At 34.4% G+C, this 22479-nt stretch overlaps 2 protein-coding genes across 4 annotated transcripts; both read left to right on the top strand.

Moving 5' to 3' along the window:
* The first annotated feature begins 202 nt into the window (after positions 1 to 202).
* Positions 203 to 7430, top strand: LOC107801080 (WAT1-related protein At3g28050). Of its 3 annotated transcripts, none has more exons than XR_001651550.2 (8): positions 203 to 529; positions 625 to 738; positions 1707 to 1938; positions 2020 to 2178; positions 3541 to 3692; positions 3782 to 3958; positions 6884 to 6930; positions 7194 to 7430. XR_001651550.2 is itself a non-coding variant. In XM_016624348.2 (7 exons), the coding sequence occupies exons 1-6, from the start codon at positions 261 to 263 to the stop codon at positions 3930 to 3932; spliced, it is 1077 nt and encodes a 358-aa protein (XP_016479834.2). In that variant the 5' UTR covers positions 204 to 260; the 3' UTR covers positions 3933 to 3958; positions 7194 to 7430. The 3 variants fall into 3 exon arrangements, 1 of the variants encoding a protein (XP_016479834.2); XR_012706562.1 differs by lacking the exon at positions 6884 to 6930 and adding an exon at positions 5009 to 6315 and having other exon boundaries at positions 3782 to 4953; positions 6932 to 7430; XM_016624348.2 differs by lacking the exon at positions 6884 to 6930 and having other exon boundaries at positions 204 to 529.
* A 4267-nt stretch (positions 7431 to 11697) lies between these two features.
* Positions 11698 to 15913, top strand: LOC107801081 (WAT1-related protein At1g70260). The gene is made up of 7 exons (XM_016624349.2): positions 11698 to 12075; positions 12198 to 12260; positions 12776 to 12892; positions 13815 to 14064; positions 14779 to 14937; positions 15042 to 15193; positions 15461 to 15913. Exons 1-7 carry the CDS (start codon positions 11795 to 11797, stop codon positions 15639 to 15641), a joined length of 1203 nt encoding a protein of 400 aa, XP_016479835.1. The 5' UTR covers positions 11698 to 11794; the 3' UTR covers positions 15642 to 15913.
* The last annotated feature ends 6566 nt before the right edge of the window (positions 15914 to 22479 follow it).

Here is a 22479-nt window from a genome sequence, read left to right as displayed (position 1 = left end):
TATTGGCATCTGCGTGCGACCGAGCGCTGGCGAAGGCTATTGATAGGGCGACATTTAAGATAAATTTTATATCTTGATGTAAAAAATATAATTGATAAAATATGATTTGGAGGTTGATATTTCCACAAATATATTTTTTTAGTTTTTTGGGGTGATTTTGGGACCCACTATACAACAGTTTTCCTAGAATCACATGTTGGATTTTGGAAGTGTACTGAATAAAGTCCAAGTTCAGGTCAGCGAACAAGAGACACTGAAAAATGGCGATGGAGATGAAGATGAAGATGAAGATGAAGATGAAGGAAGCTTTGCCATACATAGGAATGGTTTCAACACAATTTGCACAAGTCGGTCTAATGATTGTAGGCAAAAAAGCTATGTCAACTGGAATGACCAACTTCACTTTCGTCTTCTACTCCAATGCTCTTGCCTCTCTTATTCTCCTCCCTTCTTTCTTCTTCTATAGGTCAATTCGTTCTCCACTCAATTTCTCACTTATATGTGGATTTTTCTTGCTAGGAGTTCTTGGGTATGTGATTCTCATCTTTCAATTAGCTGTTTCTTGAATTAGCAATTGGTAAAGGTCTAATTTTTGGGTTATGGGTTTTTCATGATTTTGTGTAGTTGTTCAGCTCAGCTAACAGGGTATGCTGGGATTAATTATACTTCTGCTTCATTTGCCTCAGCTATGCTCAATCTCATCCCAGGTTTTACTTTCATACTTGCCGTCATTTTCAGGTTTCTACCCTCTTCTCACTTTTGTTCTAGTTGATTTTAGAGTAGAATGAACGCTAATATCACTTCGCTTCATTTTATATGATCATGTTTGATTGGGCACTTAGTTTTAAAAAGAAAGAAAGACGCGCACGAACTTGTGCTCTTAACTATATCATGACATTTCTATAGCTAAGAGCATGTCTTTAAGGGTAAAATGAGAAATTTAAAGTGAAAAATTACCAAATATGGAAATGATCATCTTCTCTCTGGAAAAGTCTAAAAAGAATGAGTGTCATATAAAATGGAATGGAGGGAGTATTAAGCAAGCTAGTTTATTCACTTTCTAGCTTATGAGAAAACAGATTAGTATATTGTTTCCTCCGAACTGAAGTGTCCGTAATTTGGAATTTTCTACTTGGTATACTTATGTTTTCAGTAATATGTTTGTTTTCATCACAATTTCTTCGTTTTCGATAGTCAGTATAATTGTTTTCTAATTCAACTGAATGCTCATTCCCATTCAATTAAAGAACATGTGTAAACAGAAACAATGTAATGATTCTCGGGAAATTAAGGAACCATGGAAGGAAGAATAAAATGATGGAAAGAAAACAGAATATTGTACAGTACCATGAGTTTAGCTATCTATAAACTAAAAAATGTTTATTGAACTGGAAAAAGTGAATTATACAAAAATACCTCAATATTCTTTGTTGGGGATGTTGTGTTTCAAATTCTTTCTCATCTGCCATTTGGTTATGAAGATTTAGAAGAAAATATGAAGTAAAAATGGAGCACATACACATGCATATATAACACCTGCAAGCACACACATTAGTAGGTCATATCATTTTGATAAACCTGCTAAAGAAGCATTCAGTGAAGTCTACTCTCTTTGTAAGCTTCATTAATGCAAATGGATACTATAGATCTGTTCGATCACAAGAGACAGTAACGAATAACAAATATACATCTTTGCTTTCTATCAGGATGGAGAAATTAGATTGCCGAAGTACAAGTACCCTGATTAAATCTGTTGGAACCGTCGTCTCAATTGCCGGAGCCTTCACCGCCACTCTTTACAAGGGACCACAAATTTTGTTGACTTCCTCATCTTTGAAGCCTCAAAATTATCTTCATTTTCAGGAAACTGACTGGGTGATTGGAGGACTATATCTTGTAGTGGATTGCATAGCGGCTTCAGCATATCTAATTGTACAGGTGTGAGAATAGCTCATTGAAAGTCACACCTTTGTTAGTTGAGAATCGGTGCTAGAACTGATATATTTATGCTTTTTACAGGCTTCCGTCCTTAAAAGTTATCCAGTTGAGCTGATTGTGGTCTTCTTTTACTGCTTCTTTTCCTCCATTCTATCAGCAATAGTCTCTCTATTTATGGACATGGACTTAAATGCTTGGATGCTACAACCTGGTACGAGATTGTTCGCTGTTCTATACTCAGTAAGTAGGTAAAATGTGTGCATTTTACATTATAGGATTTGTTCATATTGTGACCATACTAAGATAATTATCGACGAAGTTGACGTCAGGCTCTGTATGGGTACTTCAATAAATAAATGATTCATGTTGAATTGTGAATGGTATGAATTTACTTAATCTGATTCTATCTTTCTGCCTGCTTAGCATCAGAATTAAATTCAAGCTAGTACATTTTCCTCTACCTTGCTCAGTTTGTTCCTAGTAGACTAAACTTTCCCAATTGCAACCTAAGGATACAGTTTTTTTTCCCCTACTCTTAGTTAATCTAAGTTAGTGCGTTTTGCTAAGGTAGGATCAATTTCGGTACTAAACTGGACAAGGAGTTTGTTCTAAAATATGAATCTCAAAAAGTTAAAACAAATGAAAGGTTGAGAGGGATAAGCTGGACCAATAATATATGTTTGCACACTGAATTTAGTGGCTGTGACAAAGGTGTTCAGGTTGGAAAGTATGTGCTGTAAATTAGTGATACGAAAGTGAGAAGGAGAAGAAGATATTGGCAAAGTGGTAAATGAATAATAGATATTTCTAATTTCTGAAGAGTTTCTTTATTCATGGGATCCGCATAAAATTGAAAGATTCACGTACTGCCTTCATATGGTTAGCTAAAATTTTCGGCAACAAATTGCTTTAACTGTGGAAATGTCTTGACATATCATGTCTTCTTAACAGGCAAACCTTTCATGGGCTTGGTGCCCATTTCCCTTTCAAAATACACTGAACAGTGATTTGGGAATCTTTAGTGGTAATTAGAACAGTTTTTTCTACATCATTAGTATATTGAATTCTCTTACTTACTTTCTCTACCAGCTTGCTAATGATATTTTAAATTACAACTAAGTGCATTGCTATTTAAGAACAATTACTTCCAAAGACTACTAAACCAAGACAAATCAAAACTGTCCTCATAATCACTTAGTAAAACAAGACATAGGCTTACATAACTTCTATTGATGTGCTAAAACCTGCTAAGGAGTGATATTAGCTTTGAATTTGGTTTATCTTGTGTTCAAGAAATTATTCAAATTACCCTGGCCTAACAGTTGTCCAATTATGGTGGTTTAGCTTCCGTCTTCTTCTATCCAGCTATTACACTTTATTCCCAGTGGTTCCTTTGAGAATACGTTAACTTGTGCATCTTAGAAGAAGCCTAATTACAAGACAATTATAAATCTTTTGAGCTTTGTCAATTGAAAATAATGAATTTATGGTTTCTTATTTGATCGGCATCGAGTACATCAGTTTCCTTCTACAGCATATCTCAACCATCTGACCCTTCTTCAGCATATCTCAACCAGCTGACATGTATTTTGCTTTTCTTAGGGAGTTTTTGGCTCTGCATTTCAAGTCAGTGTAATGTTTTGGTGCGTTCGTAGAAGGGGACCTCTCTTTGTTGCTATGTTCCATCCTCTGGGGATTGTAATTGCTGCTGCATTGGGTATCATCTTCTTAGGAGATATTTTCTACCTTGGAAGGTATTGTCATATTTCTTTGACAACCATACAAATCTATAGAAGTGTTGGCAAAATGGACTACATGTGCCTAATCATCACTTTTGTTACAGCTTGGTGGGGTCAATTGTAATTGTCGTTGGCTTCTATGCTGTGATGTGGGGAAAAACACAAGAAAAGAAGGTAGATGAAGACCATCTGTCAAGAAATATCAATTCAAAGGCCCCGCTCTTGCAAATAAAGGACGCAGAGACAGAAGTTTAAGCACAAGATAAAAGCATATATTATTGGTACATCCATTTTTTTAGCATCTAACTTTTTAAAGCAAACAGGGAATATGTTTTTTGTGTATCCGTTGTGTATAACTATATCAAGAGATACTCTAGCAAAGTCTCTTAGAGCAGTCTGCTTCACTATAAAAGATGATTTAAATGTATACATACCTAAATCTCCTAGGTCTTTGTAGCTTATTCCAAGTCCAAGAACATTATGTATTTAGTCCATACGACTTAGTTATGAAGCTTCAGGAGACTGAAAATGATTATTTTGGGCTGGATGGGGTGCGGTTTGGACAATTCTGACTCATGCTCCTTCTGCTTATGTTTTCTTTGGAATAAGGATGTAGACAGAGCCGTCACATCCTAGTAAGGCTCAGACCCTTGGATAGAGTATAAATCTCAAGAATTATAACAACAAAACAAGGGAATATTTGTAAAATGTACTCTCTTTTTAACTTTTGCTCACCAATATTCTAGTATAATAGCCAATATATAGACCCACATGTATGACATCCTTGAATCAAACATTATGTGGAAGTGGAACCTGTCGATCCTTCCCAGAAAGAAAAATTGCTATCCTTTTTTTTAAAAAAAGTACGTCCATAAGACGTTTTAGGATTTTATTTAGAGTTTGTTTCCTAAGAGCAAGTGTAATGCAAGAATTTGTCCCTTCTGTTACGTCTCTGTTCTTGGCATGCCAATGATTAATATGGTAACTCTTCATTATCCCTATATGCTCTTCCGATTTCAGAAATCGGTGCTGTCAAATATGAATTTGGTATTCAATGTTGTGGCACTCCAATTTCCATTTATAAGGGGTTCTCCTTAGTATTCAAAAGATAGCGATAAGATCAAGCTTTAACATAATATTTATTTAGAAGATAAGATTTTGACATGGATGCAACGTGAGAAAGTAATACTTAAATGCCGATAGGCCTTTTGTCACAGAGATCAATGTGGGAGTTGGAAGTATAGAAGTGGTTGGCCGCGGTGATAAGACAGATTAAGTGGGGAGCAGGCTAGATTGGGGGAAAAAAATTTATGCTCTAAAGTTGGAGACAGTTCTAATCTAGTTAAAAGTTCCAAATTTGTGATATATAGGCATTTCCTAGTATATCCGCTACAGCTCTGTCTTAGTTTTGGCAGCTTGCAACATGTAAGCTACAGCTGAACCAGTCCATTGAGAATTTCTTCAATTTAGAGCTGACGTCCACCATAATTCAATCTCATCCTCATAATCTATGTTGAATTCTTCTGCGTAAACCCTTCCAGATACAAACCTATTGACTTCAATGTATATATCGTAAGCTAGATGGCTCGTTTTCAGTATTATAAAATGTAGCAGGTCCTAAGGATTATATGTAAAAAGATGAGTTGGATAGAAAAGGTCATATTTGCTTCACCGTGAAGAAAAGGTATAGATAGCCTGTGGTGTCCAATGTGCCAACCATCCTGAGGAATTACTTTATGATATTATTGAAAACATTGTAGTTTGTTGCAAATGCACTTGTTATTGGCTTGCAATAATCTTAATAGTATGCATTTTAGGATATAATATAACCTTTGATTTTGTAGCGCAGTTGGTCTTTTGAAACCTTTTTTCTTCAACCTACATATATCCTCTCCTTATCTTCTTTTATGTCACGGATGTGTTCTGTTGGTGGATTGAGCATTAAGTAAAAGAACTAGCTGTGCTTTACAGAATGAACATTAAACTACTGCAGGACTGAATAATATATTTCGGAAGAGAAATGGTGTATCAATTTTTAGTGGACAGACTATTATGATCTCAAAGCATATGCGGCTCATTATAATTTTATCTTGATGAAACTTATGAACTAAATTAATAATAAGAATGATGCTTTGCATGACTTGAGAAGAACAAGAAAAAGAGAAACATACCATTTTTTGATAAATAAATGAATGATAGAACACCACAGATTTTTTTATCTATAAAACCAGAAGACATTTATTCTTTCAGTGTTTGAAGAAGTTGACATTGTGTGTTATAGTGTGATATATATATGTGCATTTGAGGATTTTATATTAAAAATTGAATCTATATATTGACGTAACATTGTATTTGATGTTTCAAAATGCACTTGTCGTTGACATTTTATGTTGAATAATCTGAATGGAAGCAAAGAACTGATAAGAGGTTTTTTTTTCAAAAAAAATTGATAGAGCTTGTCTCCTCATGTTACTGAAAGCAGCATTAGTTATTACAAAGTCAAGTATGACGGTATGTATAAGATAGCTCATTCCTTGCCTCTAAAAGAAATTAGATAACTCATTGCAATATGCATGATGCCTTTGTGTAGGAGGAGGCACTTTAGATGGTTGTGTCCCATCTTTTCATGTCAATGGAAGTATGATCATGACTTATTCTCACATGTCATTTTCTTTCTAATATCAGTATGTAATGTGTCATTAAAAGTCTTTTGTTCCCGATAAAGATCTATTTGCATGCCTGCTTATTTGGTTGATGGCAGTTTGACTATATGCTCTAGCCTGACTTTGTTATCGATTTTACAAAGTCATACATGACTGAATATATAAGATATCTCAATCTTTATGTATAAAAAAGAAAGATAACTCTTTGTCAAATGTCCGGCGCCTCTGTGCAGGAGGAGGCACTTTAGATTGTTGTACCCTCTCTTTTCATGTCAATGGTAGTATGATCCTGACTTGTTCTCACGTCATTTTCTTTGTAATAACATCATGTAAAGTGTCATTAAAAATCTTTCATTCTTGATTAAAGATCTATTTGCATGGCTTTGCTTAATTGATTGATGCCAGTGCGACTGTAAGCTCTGGCCTGACTTTGCATCGGCTTTTACAACGTCATACATGACTGAATATATGAGATATTTCATTCTTTATGTATGAAATGAAAGCTAAATAAGTCATTGTGAAATGTTCGACGCCTCTGTGCAGGAGGAGGCACTTTAGATGGCTGTATCCTCTCTTTCATGTCAATGAAAGTATGTCCATGACTTGTTCTGACATGTCATTTTCTTTCTAATAGAATCATGTAAAGTTTCATTAAAAATCTATTGTTATCGATAAACATCTATTTGCATGACTATGCTAGTAGGAGGTAGCAGATACTTGGTGGAATAGTTGAGATGTGCACAAACAGACACAGACAGTCAGACACCACGCACGTTATCAAAAAGATATATCTATTTGCATGACTTTCCTTATTTGATTGATGCTGGGATTATAAGTTATTGCCTGCCTGCAGAATGGAAGAAGTCAAAGCAAGTTGACAGGGCATATTGTGGAAGTTGCAGACATGTAAGCCACAACCAGATGGAAGTCCTCCTTTACTGAAGTTTGTATAAAATTGTTGGAACATTCATACAAAATGCTCGCTGTTGCTGTAAGTGCAGAGTAGATAAACCTATAAAATGCATTGTTCCCCGTAATGACTTGGTGTATCACTCTTTTATCAGTGTATATAATACATTGTTATTCTGGTCAGCATTGATATTCTATTCAAAGGATGGTGTTATTTGCTATAGAAGTGGAATATAGTTTTCTCATTTCAAAAAGTTCAACTAAAATGCTCTGAATGTGAAATAATTCCCATTCATATGGTTCATCATAATAACCATAACAAGCAATTAAGCACATATCATTGATATTATGGTTGTCCATATCGTGGGCTAAAGTTATACCTTAGTAAGTTAGCATGTCTCATCCTTAGGATTATATAAAAAAGAACTTGTTCTATTAAAATAATAATGGGACAGGAGCTAATATAGACCTTTCAATTAACTTAGCCTTATAGATAGATGGCTTAGGCACGTTCATCCCTTATAAATGTTGGACAGAGATACTGAGTCTTGGAAGTCAAACCAAAAGAATTAGAAAACTAAGATTGGATTTTATCGAAGTTGGACCTTGTGGGAAATATTAGAGCTTAACTGTCCAAAGAGGAGGAATACAAAAAAGTCAACATCAGAAAGTAATTAACCGCAAACATAACAACAGTAATAATAACCACACAACGGGCAAATTTATTACTATGTAGCATGTATATATTCAGAGAAGTGAAAGACCTCTAGCATGAGAATTCTTCACTCTAGAAGTATTATACATGGAAGTAGTTGGCAAAAAATGTAGCAATATATTAATTTGACTACTCCGTACTAAATGCTAAACAAAAGTGATTATTTGAGTTGCGTGTAAGTCAAGAAATAAATGAAAAGAAAGAGAAGCACTAGATGTGGATGCTAGCTTGAGTGAATGAGAGAAGAAAAAATTAACTGTAAATGTTTGTAAGAACGGAGTTGGTTTTTGGTTGTCAACATAAATGTATTCAACAAGGGATATCAGAGCAAGATTTTTCGAGACAAGTAGCAACTCAAGGGAGATCTAATTCTACCCGTTATTGTTAGCGACTACATTAATCAATTAGGTCCATTCAATGTCAAACTTTGTAAGCACTCTCAATAGCATTGAAGAGACAAACAAAAAATAATAATGGAAAGCAATATTATTTTTTCAATCGCGTAGTATGATACATGGGACTCAGAAAATACACCACTAAGAGAAATTGAAGTAGCATCGGAAAGACAATATATTTCTCATTAATTAAGAATCGAAGATAATATTTGGAGTTGAAAAATCCACTGAAGACGTGTTTTAAAGGTTTATCACCACTTAATATCCTAGATATCTCAATGTAGAATCCAGAATTCAAGTATAAGAGTTTGTAAACTCGAAATTAGTCTTTGATTAAAGTCGTAAATCCAATTGTATTCCTCATCAGACCGAATAGTGGTATTCAGCATCGCTACAAATGCCGGCTGCGGGAAGAGATCACTGACAACTTCCTACTTAATTAATTGAAATGAAATGTAACAGCACTCTCAAGTCTCAAACTGACTCCAGTTGCCCAAAGTACGCCTTTAGGTATACAAGAAAGGCTGCATATATAAATAGTATGACGCCTATTAAACACATACAGAGTTTTTTATATTTGTTGAACTTAATTATTTAATTTAATAATGAAGGACGATATGGTACTTTTTTGTAATAAGGTACTTAATATAGCAATAGTTTTCAACGTCAAGACTTAGCAACAGTTCGAATTAAAAAGAAAAAGAAATAACAATAGTTAAGTGGAGGATAATCTGTTTAACATACAGCCCGATAAAAACATTGTAAGGATATGAATTGACGCACAATAGTATGTTTCTTCTATGATAAAAAGGATAAGAAAAAAGAACAAAGGATTGCTTATTGTTACTGATGTTAAGATCATGTCGCCATAAACAAATGATTCCAACAATTAGATTAAAATAAATAGCTTCAAATATACGCCCTGGAAAAAGAAAAAGAAAAAGAATTAAATTACGTTAAAGAAACCCCTAAAATAAGGTTTGGACTAGGGGTATACATGGACCGCGTTGATTCGATTTTTATTTAAACCAAACCAAATCAACTATATCGGTTTGGATTGATTCGGTTTTGTCGGATTATTTTTGTTACATGAATATTATTTCAATCTTACTTTGTTAATTTTTTTATAAGTAAATATATGTTTAGTAAAAATTTTAAAAATTGACAAATATATGATCTATTAAAATATTTTTTATGGGAGAATTTTGTTAATAACACATGATAGTTACTTTTTTAGTCGCCTGACAATAATTTTTCGTTGATTTATACTTTCAAGGTTAACGAATTTAATAATTAAACATAAAAATCAATATGATACCTAATTAATGATATGTTCTATTTAATTTTAGATTATCGAAATACCACTTCAAATTCAAAATATTAAAGATATAAGAATTTAATAAATCTTGATATATGAGCATGGAAGAACAAAGAGATTCACGTATTTCAGTAACACTTGACAAGAAAATGATCATATAACAATTATTTAAGGTTAATAACAATAGAGTACTTCATATTCTATTAAATATTACATCCCATAAGTGAATCCCAAATATTTCTTGAATTTGTGTAAATAAATTCTATATAAAGTCTTAAAAGTATATATAAAAATTATATATTTATAAGTCGATTTGGTTCGGATTTTTTTACTCAATACCAAACCAAATCAAACCAAACTTAGTCGAGTTTTTTAATCGAATTGATTTAACTATTCGATTTGATACGATTTTCCAGTTCGGTTTGTACCCTAGTTTGGACAAACTAACATTTGGCAAGTATGAAAAGAGCAGTTGGGTCCAAAGATGACAAAAGGGTTCACCTATCATTTCAATTCAAAAACATGGTCACTGATCGCCCCTCTTATGACGTATTACTATAATAATTAGTTTCGAGTCTTTTTCTTCCACATTTAATTGATTACGCGTGATCCATAAGGGTTATGGTAGAGTAATAAATACTTATTTATTCTTAATTAAAGATCTCGAGTTCCAGTCTAAAGTCTGAAGTTGTCATTATTAAGGAACGCTTTATCCTTAAATATGAAATTTTTCAACACAAATTTGAATTTAATCGAGCTCTAAGACAGATTCCAAATACCCGGTGGCAAAACAAACCAAAAAACAATTGCTTACGTACTATGATTTAAACACAAACGAAACTGGAATTGCTGATGTCTTAAATTCTTCTAATTTCTTTATCACTTGCTATATCAACTACCCCCTTAAAGTATCACAACCAGCCAATCAGTTATGAGTATGTTAACCTTGGATTCGTATGAGTGACTGGTGTCATCTCTATTTTCTTAAAATAGATTTATGGAGAAGGATGTAATCTTTATCTTTTTTGTATGTTATAAGTTTCGATTTTAGCAGAATAAGCACATAACCTCTCTGGCCCAAATTAACTGACGTTAGTTTCAGTTTTCAGAAGAGAAAAAAAGAATTTTAAAAATAAAATATATATCGTTCTCCTTCCCAAATTGTTCACCCTTTTGTGCCTATTGGCAATTTAATGAATCCTCAGAGTAAAATTGGATATGAAGTAAATTTGTTATTTACAAATGATTTAGATACTAAAATAATATAAAGGTATTTTAGAACCCACTTAAGCTAAGATATTTCAATTCTTCATAATTTAAAATTTTTTCCACCTTTTTTTATACACTAATATTTGTTTAAACATAGTTCGACAATTTAAGATGACATTATCCACAAAAAAACTGACCCAAAGCCAAGTTACTATAGTATTATTAGTTTCTGATAGAGAAATCAATAGTGGATTACAAATAGGTCATGAAATCAACAAAAAACTATGAAAGAAAAATTGAGGATTTGAACACTGGCTAAAGTTAGATGTTCGCCAACCCATTACGCAAAAGGCACAGCTTTGAAGTTATTTAGTAAAAATGAAGACTCTTTCCCAGAGAAACTCTTCTTTAACTATTGCAAAAAAAAAAAAGACATTGGATAAATTAGGATAAATGGATTATAAGGATAAAATTAATCATAGATATTTGTGTAGTAAAATATTAAGGCAATCATCCTTTGTTCGATCGTGTCATTGAAATTGTCTCATTCTTGGGTGAAAAAAAGCTATGTAATTTGGAATAATATTGGAATTGTGAGGTGTAATAATGGAGTTGCGAAAAAATATCTTGTAGGGCCATGATTAATTTGAACCACAAAGATAAACCTTGTGGGAGTATTATATATTAATATAAATAACATAATGTTATATTACCTACGTGAAAACAATCCACGTAGGACAAATAAGAAGAGTTGCTTGAATAGAGACTATAGTATTAATATTAATTGTTGTGTCACCTCTTGGGTCACTCGAGTTGCTCGTTCCCTTCAAAAGTAGCTTAACCTTTGCATGAAAGGTTAACTTCTGCTGTTTGTATATAGAAAAATTCTCATTGCCTTTTCTCCATAAATGGGAGACACATTAAACAAATTAGCCAAACGAGCTACAAGCTTAGCTAATACAGAGATAGAAAGAGGAAGAGATAATATGGGTGTAAAAGCTGTAGTAGAAGATATTTTGCCATGCACAGCCATGGTTTTAATAGAAATTTGCACTATTTTCTTGACAATTATGGCGAGTACAACCATGTCAAGATTAGGGATGAGCCCTTTTGTTTTTGTGGTTTACACGAACGCTCTTAGCTCTATTATTCTTCTTCCTTATTCATTTCTCTACCATAGAAGAGACAAGTAAAATTTCAACACTATTACTATTATTTTTCTTTTTTGTATTTTTGGTTGTTGCTTTTACGAGGCTAAAACTTGGTAGAGGATATAATCTGTGTTGATTTTTCTTTCTTTACTTGTTGCAGGATACAAGCGCCATTGTTTACTTTTCCACTACTTCTTCGTGTATCCCTGCTTGGTCTTGTAGGGTTAGTTCTTCTTTCTAATTTCTCTTTTCTTGCTGAACAATATATTAAGAATTACAGAAAAGAAAGTGCGAGAGAGAAAATAAAAATCGTCATTACAACCTAGCTAGGTCGAACATAAGAACAAACTAATTAAGAACAGTGGCTGATGATCAAGAATTTAAACTTGATCAATTTAACAGTAGCCTCTTACACCGAAAGTTTGCATTTTTGAAACAATAATTTTATAATTTATTATTCAAGAACATTTTAGTCGTTTTTCGTGCACGCTCACATATATATACACATATACAATTTGCAAAAGATTTGGTTCAGTTTATAAACCTATTGCATCAGCGTCTGATTAATAACATCACTTACTTATTTAGCGATATGAATAATTCATTGAAATTAACAAAGACATAACATCACTTACTTATTTAGCGATATGAATATTTCATTGAAATTAATAAAGACAGTATTAACATCACTTTAAAAGTGTGATAGAAAATTTGATTAAATTATGGTTGTTTTTACAGGGTAACAATAGCTCAGAATCTTGCATTTGCGGGACTAAGTTACAGTTCACCAATTGTAGCATGTGGCATGGCCAACCAGATCCCAGCCTTTACTTTTATTCTCGCCATATTCCTCAGGTTCTTTCTTCAACCTCTATTTAATTATTTATTTTATATGGCTTCTATTATATGGAATCTTGAAAACTAGATACTAAAACTGTAGACAAAAGATAAAGATTTGCTCCCACCTTTGTTATAGTGAGATCCTTAAATTTCTTGCAACTTGAAGATGAAAAGAGGAGAAATGACAAAAGATGATGTAGAAAGAGAGAGACGAACTTGTGGATGATGTTAGAAGCGGGACATCAAATTTGATTAATAAGATTTAAGAGATGTGTGTGTATATATTTTAGGTGGGCACAAGCCAATATATTTGGATCCAAATTGATGGGCCATATATACCACAAGAAGGGTATTAGTCTTTTGTATATAGAGGGTAGCTATTAATTAATTGGATGTAATTGGTTGGTACAGAGATGGACCTACTACCAACATGCCACTAGTTTTGCATGTAAAAATCAAAAACTGAAAGGTCAAACATCTCCTTCCAATGAAAAGTTATGAATAGATTTCCTAAATAGTTTCGGCAAGAATATATAAAACAGAAAACAGCACCCAGTAAATTTCAGTCTCACTCTCGCGTTGTCCGTTATTGCAACTAATAAACTCAAAATGCATTTAATTTTTATATATATACGGATAGTATCAATAAAAAAGATTTGGTTTTGTAGTCTTTTACAAATAAGAGTTTGGTAAGGGATCAGTAAAAAAGAAAACAAGAGAGTTCTGTAAATTAAAAAAAAATTTAGGAGATCTTATTTTCTTTTATTCAAATTGCGAACATAAAAACCAGTTAAAAAAAATAACACAAGAGATTGTACCATTTCCTTAATATAGGCCAAGAAGTATTTTAAATACTACTACTAAATATATCTTTGGCCATCTTTTAGGAAGTTTTCATGCATTAATCATTTATGCTAATCAACATAACCATTTTTAGGAAAATAAAAGTTGATTTGAAGAGCCAAGGAAGCCAAGCTAGAATAATTGGAAGCCTAATATCAATAATGGGGGCATTATCAATTACTTACTACAAAGGTCCTGTGGTGAAGCAATACTCCCCATTTTTCCTTCAGCTAGCCAGGCCACGCCTCCTTGCTGTTTTCACTTCAACACATGAGAACTGGGTTCTTGGCTGCATTTTATTTGCAGCTGCTTCATTTGCTCTTTGCATTTGGAATATTATTCAGGTTTAATTATCATTCTTCTTTATTATCTCTTTATTAATTTTCTCATTTTTCCTCTTTCTTTGGCCAGTGGATGGATATTTTGTACTCCCTCGGTCCAAATTTATGTGATACTTTTTTCTTTTTAGTCAGTTCAAAACGAATGACACATATATTTAGTAACAATTCAACTTTAAATTTTCATTTCTTTACCCTTAATAAGATGATTTCTAGCCAAATTTATTTTAGACCCTAAATTTCAAAAATCTTTTTTCTTTCTTAAACTTCATGCTCAGTTAAATATCTTCACATAAATTAGGATGGAGGAAGTATTATTTTCTTGTGTTTAGAAACATTCTTTTATCAAAAGAGGGAAAATAACTTTTCTCACTTATGAACAAAAGTCATTTTCCTTACGATGTTAACTTTTAACTTCATATTACTTTGCTCAATTAACACTTTGAGGGTCTCTTATTAACATGCAATTTCATAATACGTACACAATTAATACTTAGACATTATTATTAATCTAAGCGCTCAAAAGATTTATCAAAATACTCTTCAATTTGTCATTAATTTTTAACATGTTCTTTTTTGAAAGAAAAAAAAAATCTTCTATTCACAAGCCGAGCATCGAAATTAAAATAAGTTCATGAAAAATGACTTCCGTTTATATCACACACACTTTGTATTGCTGTGTATTTACTTGTATTTCTTTTTCTTTCTTCTTTTGATCAGGCTGGAACTATCAGAAAGCACCCACAGGTGATGAAAATAGTGTTTCTCTATACTTTGTTTGGGACGATCCAATCTGCAATACTTGCTTTACTGATGGAAAAAGATCTGAGAGTATGGAGACTTGAGCTTAACATGGAACTTCTTGTTATTGTTTTAACTGTAAGCCCAATAAGTACAGTAATTTTCAAAATTCGACGCACTTTCTAGTCAATTACAACTAAATTAACATGCAAGTTTTTCTTTTTTCCCCCCTTAATTAATAGGCAATTTTCGGCAGTTTAATACGTAGCAGTGTCCAAATGTGGTGCATGCGTTTGAAAGGAGCTTCTTTTCCTCTATTCTTCAAGCCGGTGGGAATCCCAACAGCTAGCACTTGTGGCTGTTTACTTTTTGCCGAAACTTTTCACTATGGAAGGCAAGTTTTATCTTCTTTCATTTTCCTTAAGATTACATTGACGGTATAAAAAATAATAAATTTCAAACTATTACTAAAATTTAACTTGTTATAGCAATTGAGTTACCATTTATTTAGGTTATCAATATTCAATGCTTATTATATAGAGTTGGTTACAATTATGTTTTTATCAATATAAGTATATATTTCGCTCTTTCTGATGTTTAAGCAATATTAATACTATTATTGTTCTTTCCTAACACGATAAAATACTGATGAATATTGCAGCATGTTTAGTGCTATTATATGTGGATTGGGTTATTACACTACACTCTGGGGACAACTCAAAGACGATGAAACGAGTAAAAATATTAAGGGTAGTACGTCAACTACTTCTGATGAGAAAGTTCCTCTTCTGCAAGAAAAAGAAGAGGGGGAAGAAGAAGAAGAAGAAGATTCGCCAGTTTAAGATGGAAGAAATTAAGATGAAGATATTTAAGTGCTAGGAAAGTTGTATATATGTGTTGGAGGATGTATTTTTTGAAGCCTTCCATCGCAAGTTGAACAATGAAATTGTTGTTCAGCTATATTTTGTATAGTTAGGGGTTATGCGCGCTCGTTTTGATTAATTTGATGGAGAAATATTTTTTTACTGTGTTTAGGTTTGTAAATATGTTGCAAGCATTGGGTTTTAGATTGATGAAAGATTGTGATTATATAAGAATGAGTTTAAGTTATATATATCGTTTTAGTGTAACAAACTTTTTACACTGTCAGGAGAAGATATTTATAAGAAATTTGTAACCGTGGAGAAATTTAACCCCTTATAACAGATAAAACTAACATGTTAGTGTAAAAACTCCTTACAACTGATGATGTGTGGATAACTTAATCTCTATAAGAATTAGTATTTCCTTCCAAGTTTTTTGTTAGTTTGAGTAGCCGTATAAATTACTAAAGAACTTGGTTCTTTATCGTGTTCCTTAAGCGTAAAGTAAACAAACAATAAAATGAACACAGTGATTTTTACATAAAAAATTACCCGGCTCAAAAGATGCAAAAACCACGACCTACCACGTAGGATTTTCAGCTCCAACTTCACTAGAATACTGAGCCAAAATATATCAATTACAAGACTTTAAATACCCTCTAGTACTCCTACTACTCCTATTTGATTCACAAGTTACTCTAACTTGAAAAGTAAAATACTCACTCCAATTCACTGTTGTTTATGATACTTGATTACAACTTAATTACCTAAAACATATTCACTAGACTGACTCGGGAAGAATACAAGACAAGTACTCAACACAAGTAAACAACTTATGACTCTTTAGTTAATGTGTAAAATGATAGTTTAGAAATCCAAAGTAGATCTTATTTAAAACACGACTTGGGATCGTCTAGGAGTCCTATTCATAGTCAGCTTCCTCTTTGATAGGACTCCTACTGTTCCAAGGATTCCACACGCTTTGGGACTCTAGTCTCTGACTGAATTATCCATATCTTCTTGAGCAACGATCCTTATCACTTATAGTAGCCATCTTCCACCAAACTTGGTCCTGGGTAACTTTGAGATAAAGTTACTGTCTAGTACAGACATACAAGTATCACTCGGGAGGAGCTAATTCTTTCTCCTGAGGAGCTGGTTCTTCAATAACAGTTAAGCAACTACGTTGAGGACCTGGTTCTTTGAACATTTAGTCATACTTTATCATCAAAACTTCAATACTCAACAAATCCCCTCTTTTTTATAATGACAATCTTTGTGCATAACAGAACCACAACAGAACCAGCTAATCACATCAAAGAATCAGATAATCACACCAAGTACTATTGACAGACATGTATGTTCACAACATCTTCCAACCTTATCTTCCCCCTTTTGGCATCATCGAAAACACACAAAAAAATGTTAGACATTAAGCACAGATAATGTAAGATTCAAGGCCAAATAGGCGACAACACAAGCTTAAGAAAGGGCAAATAAACTAGGCTGATGATCCAATATAGTACACAGCAGTAAAGAAGAGCAATATGAGACATTAAGTAGTGCCAAAAGAAGCCCAAGGCCTTGTCTTCATTATTAGAATAAAATAAACTAAGCATACTTCAAACTACTCAGACTAAGATAAAAGCAACAAAAGATAAGGCATCACTAGAATAGCAAAAGAACTATGGACACTGGGAAGGAATATGTTCAAGGGTGAGAAGTAGAGAGGGTCAAAGCTTTCACAAGGGTGGAAATCTGTTGAGCATGGGCCTCCATGTATCTTCTGAGATATTCCCTGAGTTGCTTTGTTTCCTTTCTCAGCTCATTATTGTCTTCACGAAGCTTGGCATTCTCTTCAACAGCCAACTCCAACCTCTTGCTGAGTTCTGTAACCCTACTGCTCCCAGGAAGAATGGCAAATCCTGTGGGTCCTCTAGCCTTGATCTTCTCATAGCCACACTGCTTGAGGGTAATAACATCCAAAACGTCATTGTCGTTTCCAAACTTAAGCTCAGGTAAGGCAATGATAAGCTTGTCAAACAACCCAGTCAACATGAAACCATATGGCATATCATGCTTTGGTTAGGAAGTATCTACAGCTCTTTCCATGTGCTGAATCATCAGGCTAGGAAGACTGATAGGTCAACCAGTGTCAAGCAGCTCCATCATATGCATGTCCAGCAGAGTAGTTTCATTCTTTCTCTCAAACCTCTGAAGAATGCAGGAGCTGACAAAATGAAACAGTAACTTGTAGAAGAGAGTCATATCAGTCTTGTACACTTTCTGGGGAGCATCTAGTTCAAACTTTTGTAAGAACTTTCTGGTGACCAAAATGCTAGTGTCAACATCATTTTCTATGACTGGCCACTTCTTCTTTAAGTAATTGTCAAATCCCAAAGAAGGGATATTCAGAAGCATCTCCAGCCCTTCAGCATCAAATTTCATGTCAAAGCCCCCTACCTTACTCTTGACTACCTTCCCATAAAATGTTAAATTGTATAGAACTCCACCACAGTATGAACACATAATGGGGGGAAAGCTTTGACAAACATATGCTTCCACCCATGTAGCTCAAGTTTTTCAACTAGTTGAGCCATCTCCTTCACAACAGTGTTCGCAAGAATCTTCCTATTTAGCACTTTTCTGTTCCTGAACTCTGTGAGTCGATCAACTCTACCTGGCACATTATTTATTGTCTTACCCCTACTTGCCCTTGCATAAGAGGTAGCAGGTTTGGTGATGTTGGCACCCCTTTTTTTTTGGTGTAGCAGACTTTGCGGGCAAGGCAGAGTCAGATTTATCTTCTCCATCCACCTCAACAAACAGGTTCCACAATTGAAATCTTCTTCTTTGGATTCTTTGCACTTCTCGACTCCTTATTTGTGCATCAACAACCTTTCTTTTACTCTTTGTGAGGGGAGTTCTAGCAGGAGGAACTACTCATTTCCTTGTTGAGACTGCTGACTTTGTAGCTTTCATAGTGGTCTTCCTGGACTTCTTCCCTACCTCAGATAGTGACATATTATATTCATCACTGCTTGCTTCTTCATCTCCAATGAAAGGAGTTAACAGAGACCCAGGTTCTTGAGCCCTTATCTCTTCACCAATTTCTTATGAAGGGGATATGACAGTGTTTCCAATTATCATGGAACCTTCATATTCCTCACTTACATTCCCCTCTTCTTCACTCTGATTTTCTTCTTCTTCAGAATCATTAGCATATTCACCTGTCTTATCCTCTATATCACTCTCCTTCTCATCTCCAAATACTCCCTCATTCACACTCTTTTCTTCTTTATAGGCTATGTTTTGAGCATCATGTTCCTCATGACTGTTCACAACTTCTTCTTCTTTTTCACCTTCATCATCTTCCTCATCCTCAGTCCAACTAAAATCAAGGCCGTTAGAAGCCTCTTTTTTCTCAAGTTCTTTACGTCCTTCCCCCTCAACCACAGACTCCACAGCTGTTGGATCTACCTCCTTTCCCAGATCCCCTACACCCTTTTCTACAGTGAATTTCTCCACTGGTGGCTTCTCACTCGTGGGTGGAAGAGTATCTAGGGGTGCAACATCTATAGTAGACACCAAAATATCTATTTTGGAAGTAGGATGTTGTATCTGATCAGTAGTGACTGACACTGATTCCCCCTGAATCACATATTCCTTGGCTACAGTGTCACCCTGCGTAGCAGCATTAGGCACTTTCTTGAAAAAATTTCTTTAAGTTGCTTTGACCCTTGTTGACTTAGAGGTATTTTTCGCAGGAAGCTCAGGTACATGTGTAGTTATTTTTTGAAAGATGGGGTATAGTGGAGGTGGGAATGATAGGAACAACATGAACAGTAGGAACATGGGATGATGATGTAGGTATAATGGAGGATATCAAAGGAGAAGGAGCAAGTGTGGGTTCTCTTGAAGGCTTGGCATTTTACTTTGATTTGGGCTTCAAGATTTTGGGTTTTTCTTCAGCCTTGGTTGATGATTTAACTTTAGAGAGCGTTTGACTGGATTTAGGCATGTTGATCAGATGAGAGACTCGAGAAGTTAAAGAAAAGGGTTAGTTCTTGATAATTCCTTTCGATTCTTACTCAGGGTTTGAGAGAAACAGTGAGGTTAGACAAGCTGATCATAAGATCCTTTTAAAGGCGTTACTCTTGATTTGACTGGAAGAGAGAAGGTGACCGAATTTGAGTTCTAACATGACTCTTATAATGGTTACTTTGATTGTAAGGATTTCAGGAGTAATTGATCTCTAATTGCAAGAGGATTCCCCATTACTCTTTGACTAGAAGACGATTAAAAGTGATGCTAACGGAATTAAATGTCTGAGTATAGCAATAATTTTAGGATATAAAGTCCTAGTGACTTAAGACAGTATGGCATGTACTTAAGTCAATGAACCAACTCCTTAGCAACTCTTTATTCGTTTCTGCAATAAAGCTTCAACACTTCATATTAATATCATGCAACACAGTTATCAACCAGATTTTCTAAGCAAGTGTGTGAGCTTACTACAAGCACAAGGCTGAATCAAACACATTGTACTTAATTATCTACATCTTAAGATTATGTCTTTTCTAGCCAATCACTTGGATTCAACTTAGTGGGAGGAGTTTATTAGACCTAGTTCTAGTCTATTCCTTTCAAAATGATCCCTACTTGGAGCTTTAGTAAAAATATCTACAATTTGATCTTCAGTTTTACAAAAGTTAATTGAGATATTTCCCTTTTCAACATTGTCTCTGAGAAAGTGATGTCTAATGTCAATGTGCTTGGTTCTCTTGTGCTGACATGAATTTTTAGCATTATTTATGGAACTAGTGTTACCACAGAAAATGGGAACACAATCAACAAATATATCATAGTCCCTTAGTTGTTATCTTATCCATAGTAACTGAGCACAGCAGGATACTGCTGCCACATATTTATCCTCAGCCGTAGATGAGGCCACTGAGTTTTGCTTCTTGGTTCCCCAAGACACCAGACAAGAACCTAGAAAATGAGTTGTTCCTGAAGTGCTTTTCCTGTCAACATGAAAACCTGCATAGTAAACATCAGCATAACCAACCACATCAAAATTGTACCCTCTGGGATACTATAGATAGAGGTCATGGGTCCCCTTGAGATATCTTAGTATCATTTGACAGCCTTCAGGTGAGATTCCTTGGGATTTGCCTGAAATCTTGTGCATAATCCCACATTAAACACTATATCAGGCCTGCTTGTTGTGAGGTACAACCGTGACCTAATCAATCCTCTATATAGTTTCCGTTCTTGGGTTTTTGTACCAGGTGCCAGAACTTACTTCTCTCAAACTGATTTAGCTCCTCTTGCATGACTATTATCCAATCTGGATCCTTTAGAGCTTCTTTGATGGTCTTAGGTTTAACCTGTGAGAGGAATGATGTGAGTACACATAGATTTCTTAGAGAAGACCTGGTTTGCACCTCTACATTTGGATCAGAGATGATATTCTCAAGATGATGTGAGTTTTGATGCTTCCATGGTCTGATCTGTATACCTAGAGAAGATTCACCCGAGGAGTGACCCAAAGAAGCAAGTTCAGTAGGTGTGATTTCATTAGTCTAGTCAGCAGCTAGAATAGTTCTTTCTTCTTCCTGTTCCTCATGATCACTGTCAGTTTCCTTATTGTTTTCAGATCCATCTTCATCATATTCCTTTGTATCTCCATCACCAGTGAACCCTATGTCATAATCTTCATCGTGCAGACCTTTCTTAACCAACTTGTTAGATTCATCAAAAATAACATGAATATTTTCTTCCACACACATAATTCTTTTATTAAAAACCTTATAGGCCTTACTATGTGGAGAGTAACCCAAAAAAATTCCCACATCACTTCTGTCATCAAACTTACCTAGAGCTCCATTCCCATTATTATGCATAAAACATTTGCACCTAAAGGCTCTCAGATGAGTAATGTTGGGTTTTCTTTCTCGAAGTAACTCATAGGGAGTTTCTTAAGAATGGGTCTGAATATACATCTATTTACTAGTTAACAAGCAGTATTGATTGCCTCAACCCAGAAATTTTTAGGCAGTCCACTGGCAATCAAGATGGTCTTCCCCATGTCTTCTAAGGATCTATTCTTTATTTCTACAACCCCATTTTCTAGTGGAGTTTCTAGGTGCAGAGAATTATGGTCAATGCCATGTGAGCCACAAAACTCAAGGAATTTTGAATTTTCAAATTTAGTTCCATGGTCAGTTCTTATACTTAAAATATTACATGCTAGCTTTTGTTGAATCATTCTGACAAACACACAGAAAACAACAAAGGTTTCATCTTTGGATCCCGAAAACAAAGTCCATGTATACCTGGAGAAGCCATCAACAATCACAAATACATACCTCTTACCTCATCTGCTCCTTATTGTCATTGGTCCACATAGGTCCATGTGAAGGAGTTACAGAGGTTTAGAAGTACTTACAAACTTTTTAGATTTAAAGGATGGCCTAACATGTTTCCCTCTAACACAGACATCACACACCTTATCATAAGTGAACTCAACTTTAGATAGCCCAAGGACCAAGTCCTTTGCTGCCAACTTGTTGAGTTGAGAGAGACTGGCATGTCCCAGTCTTCTATGCCATAGTGGTGGATCATCTTCCACTACACACAAACATGTGTGCTCACTCTGAGAAAGTGACATAATCGATATCTTGTGGACATTGTTATGTCCCTTACCTTTTAATACAATTTCATCAGTATCAAATTTTGTGACAGTGCAAATTTTGGAATTGAATTTTACCTCATTTCCTTTGTCGTACATTTGAGAGATACTAAGAAGCTT

This window comes from Nicotiana tabacum, chromosome 24, assembly GCF_000715075.1.
Source record: "Nicotiana tabacum cultivar K326 chromosome 24, ASM71507v2, whole genome shotgun sequence".
NCBI classification, from domain to species: Eukaryota; Viridiplantae; Streptophyta; class Magnoliopsida; order Solanales; family Solanaceae; genus Nicotiana; species Nicotiana tabacum.
This window is presented reverse-complemented; position numbering and strand designations above follow the sequence as displayed.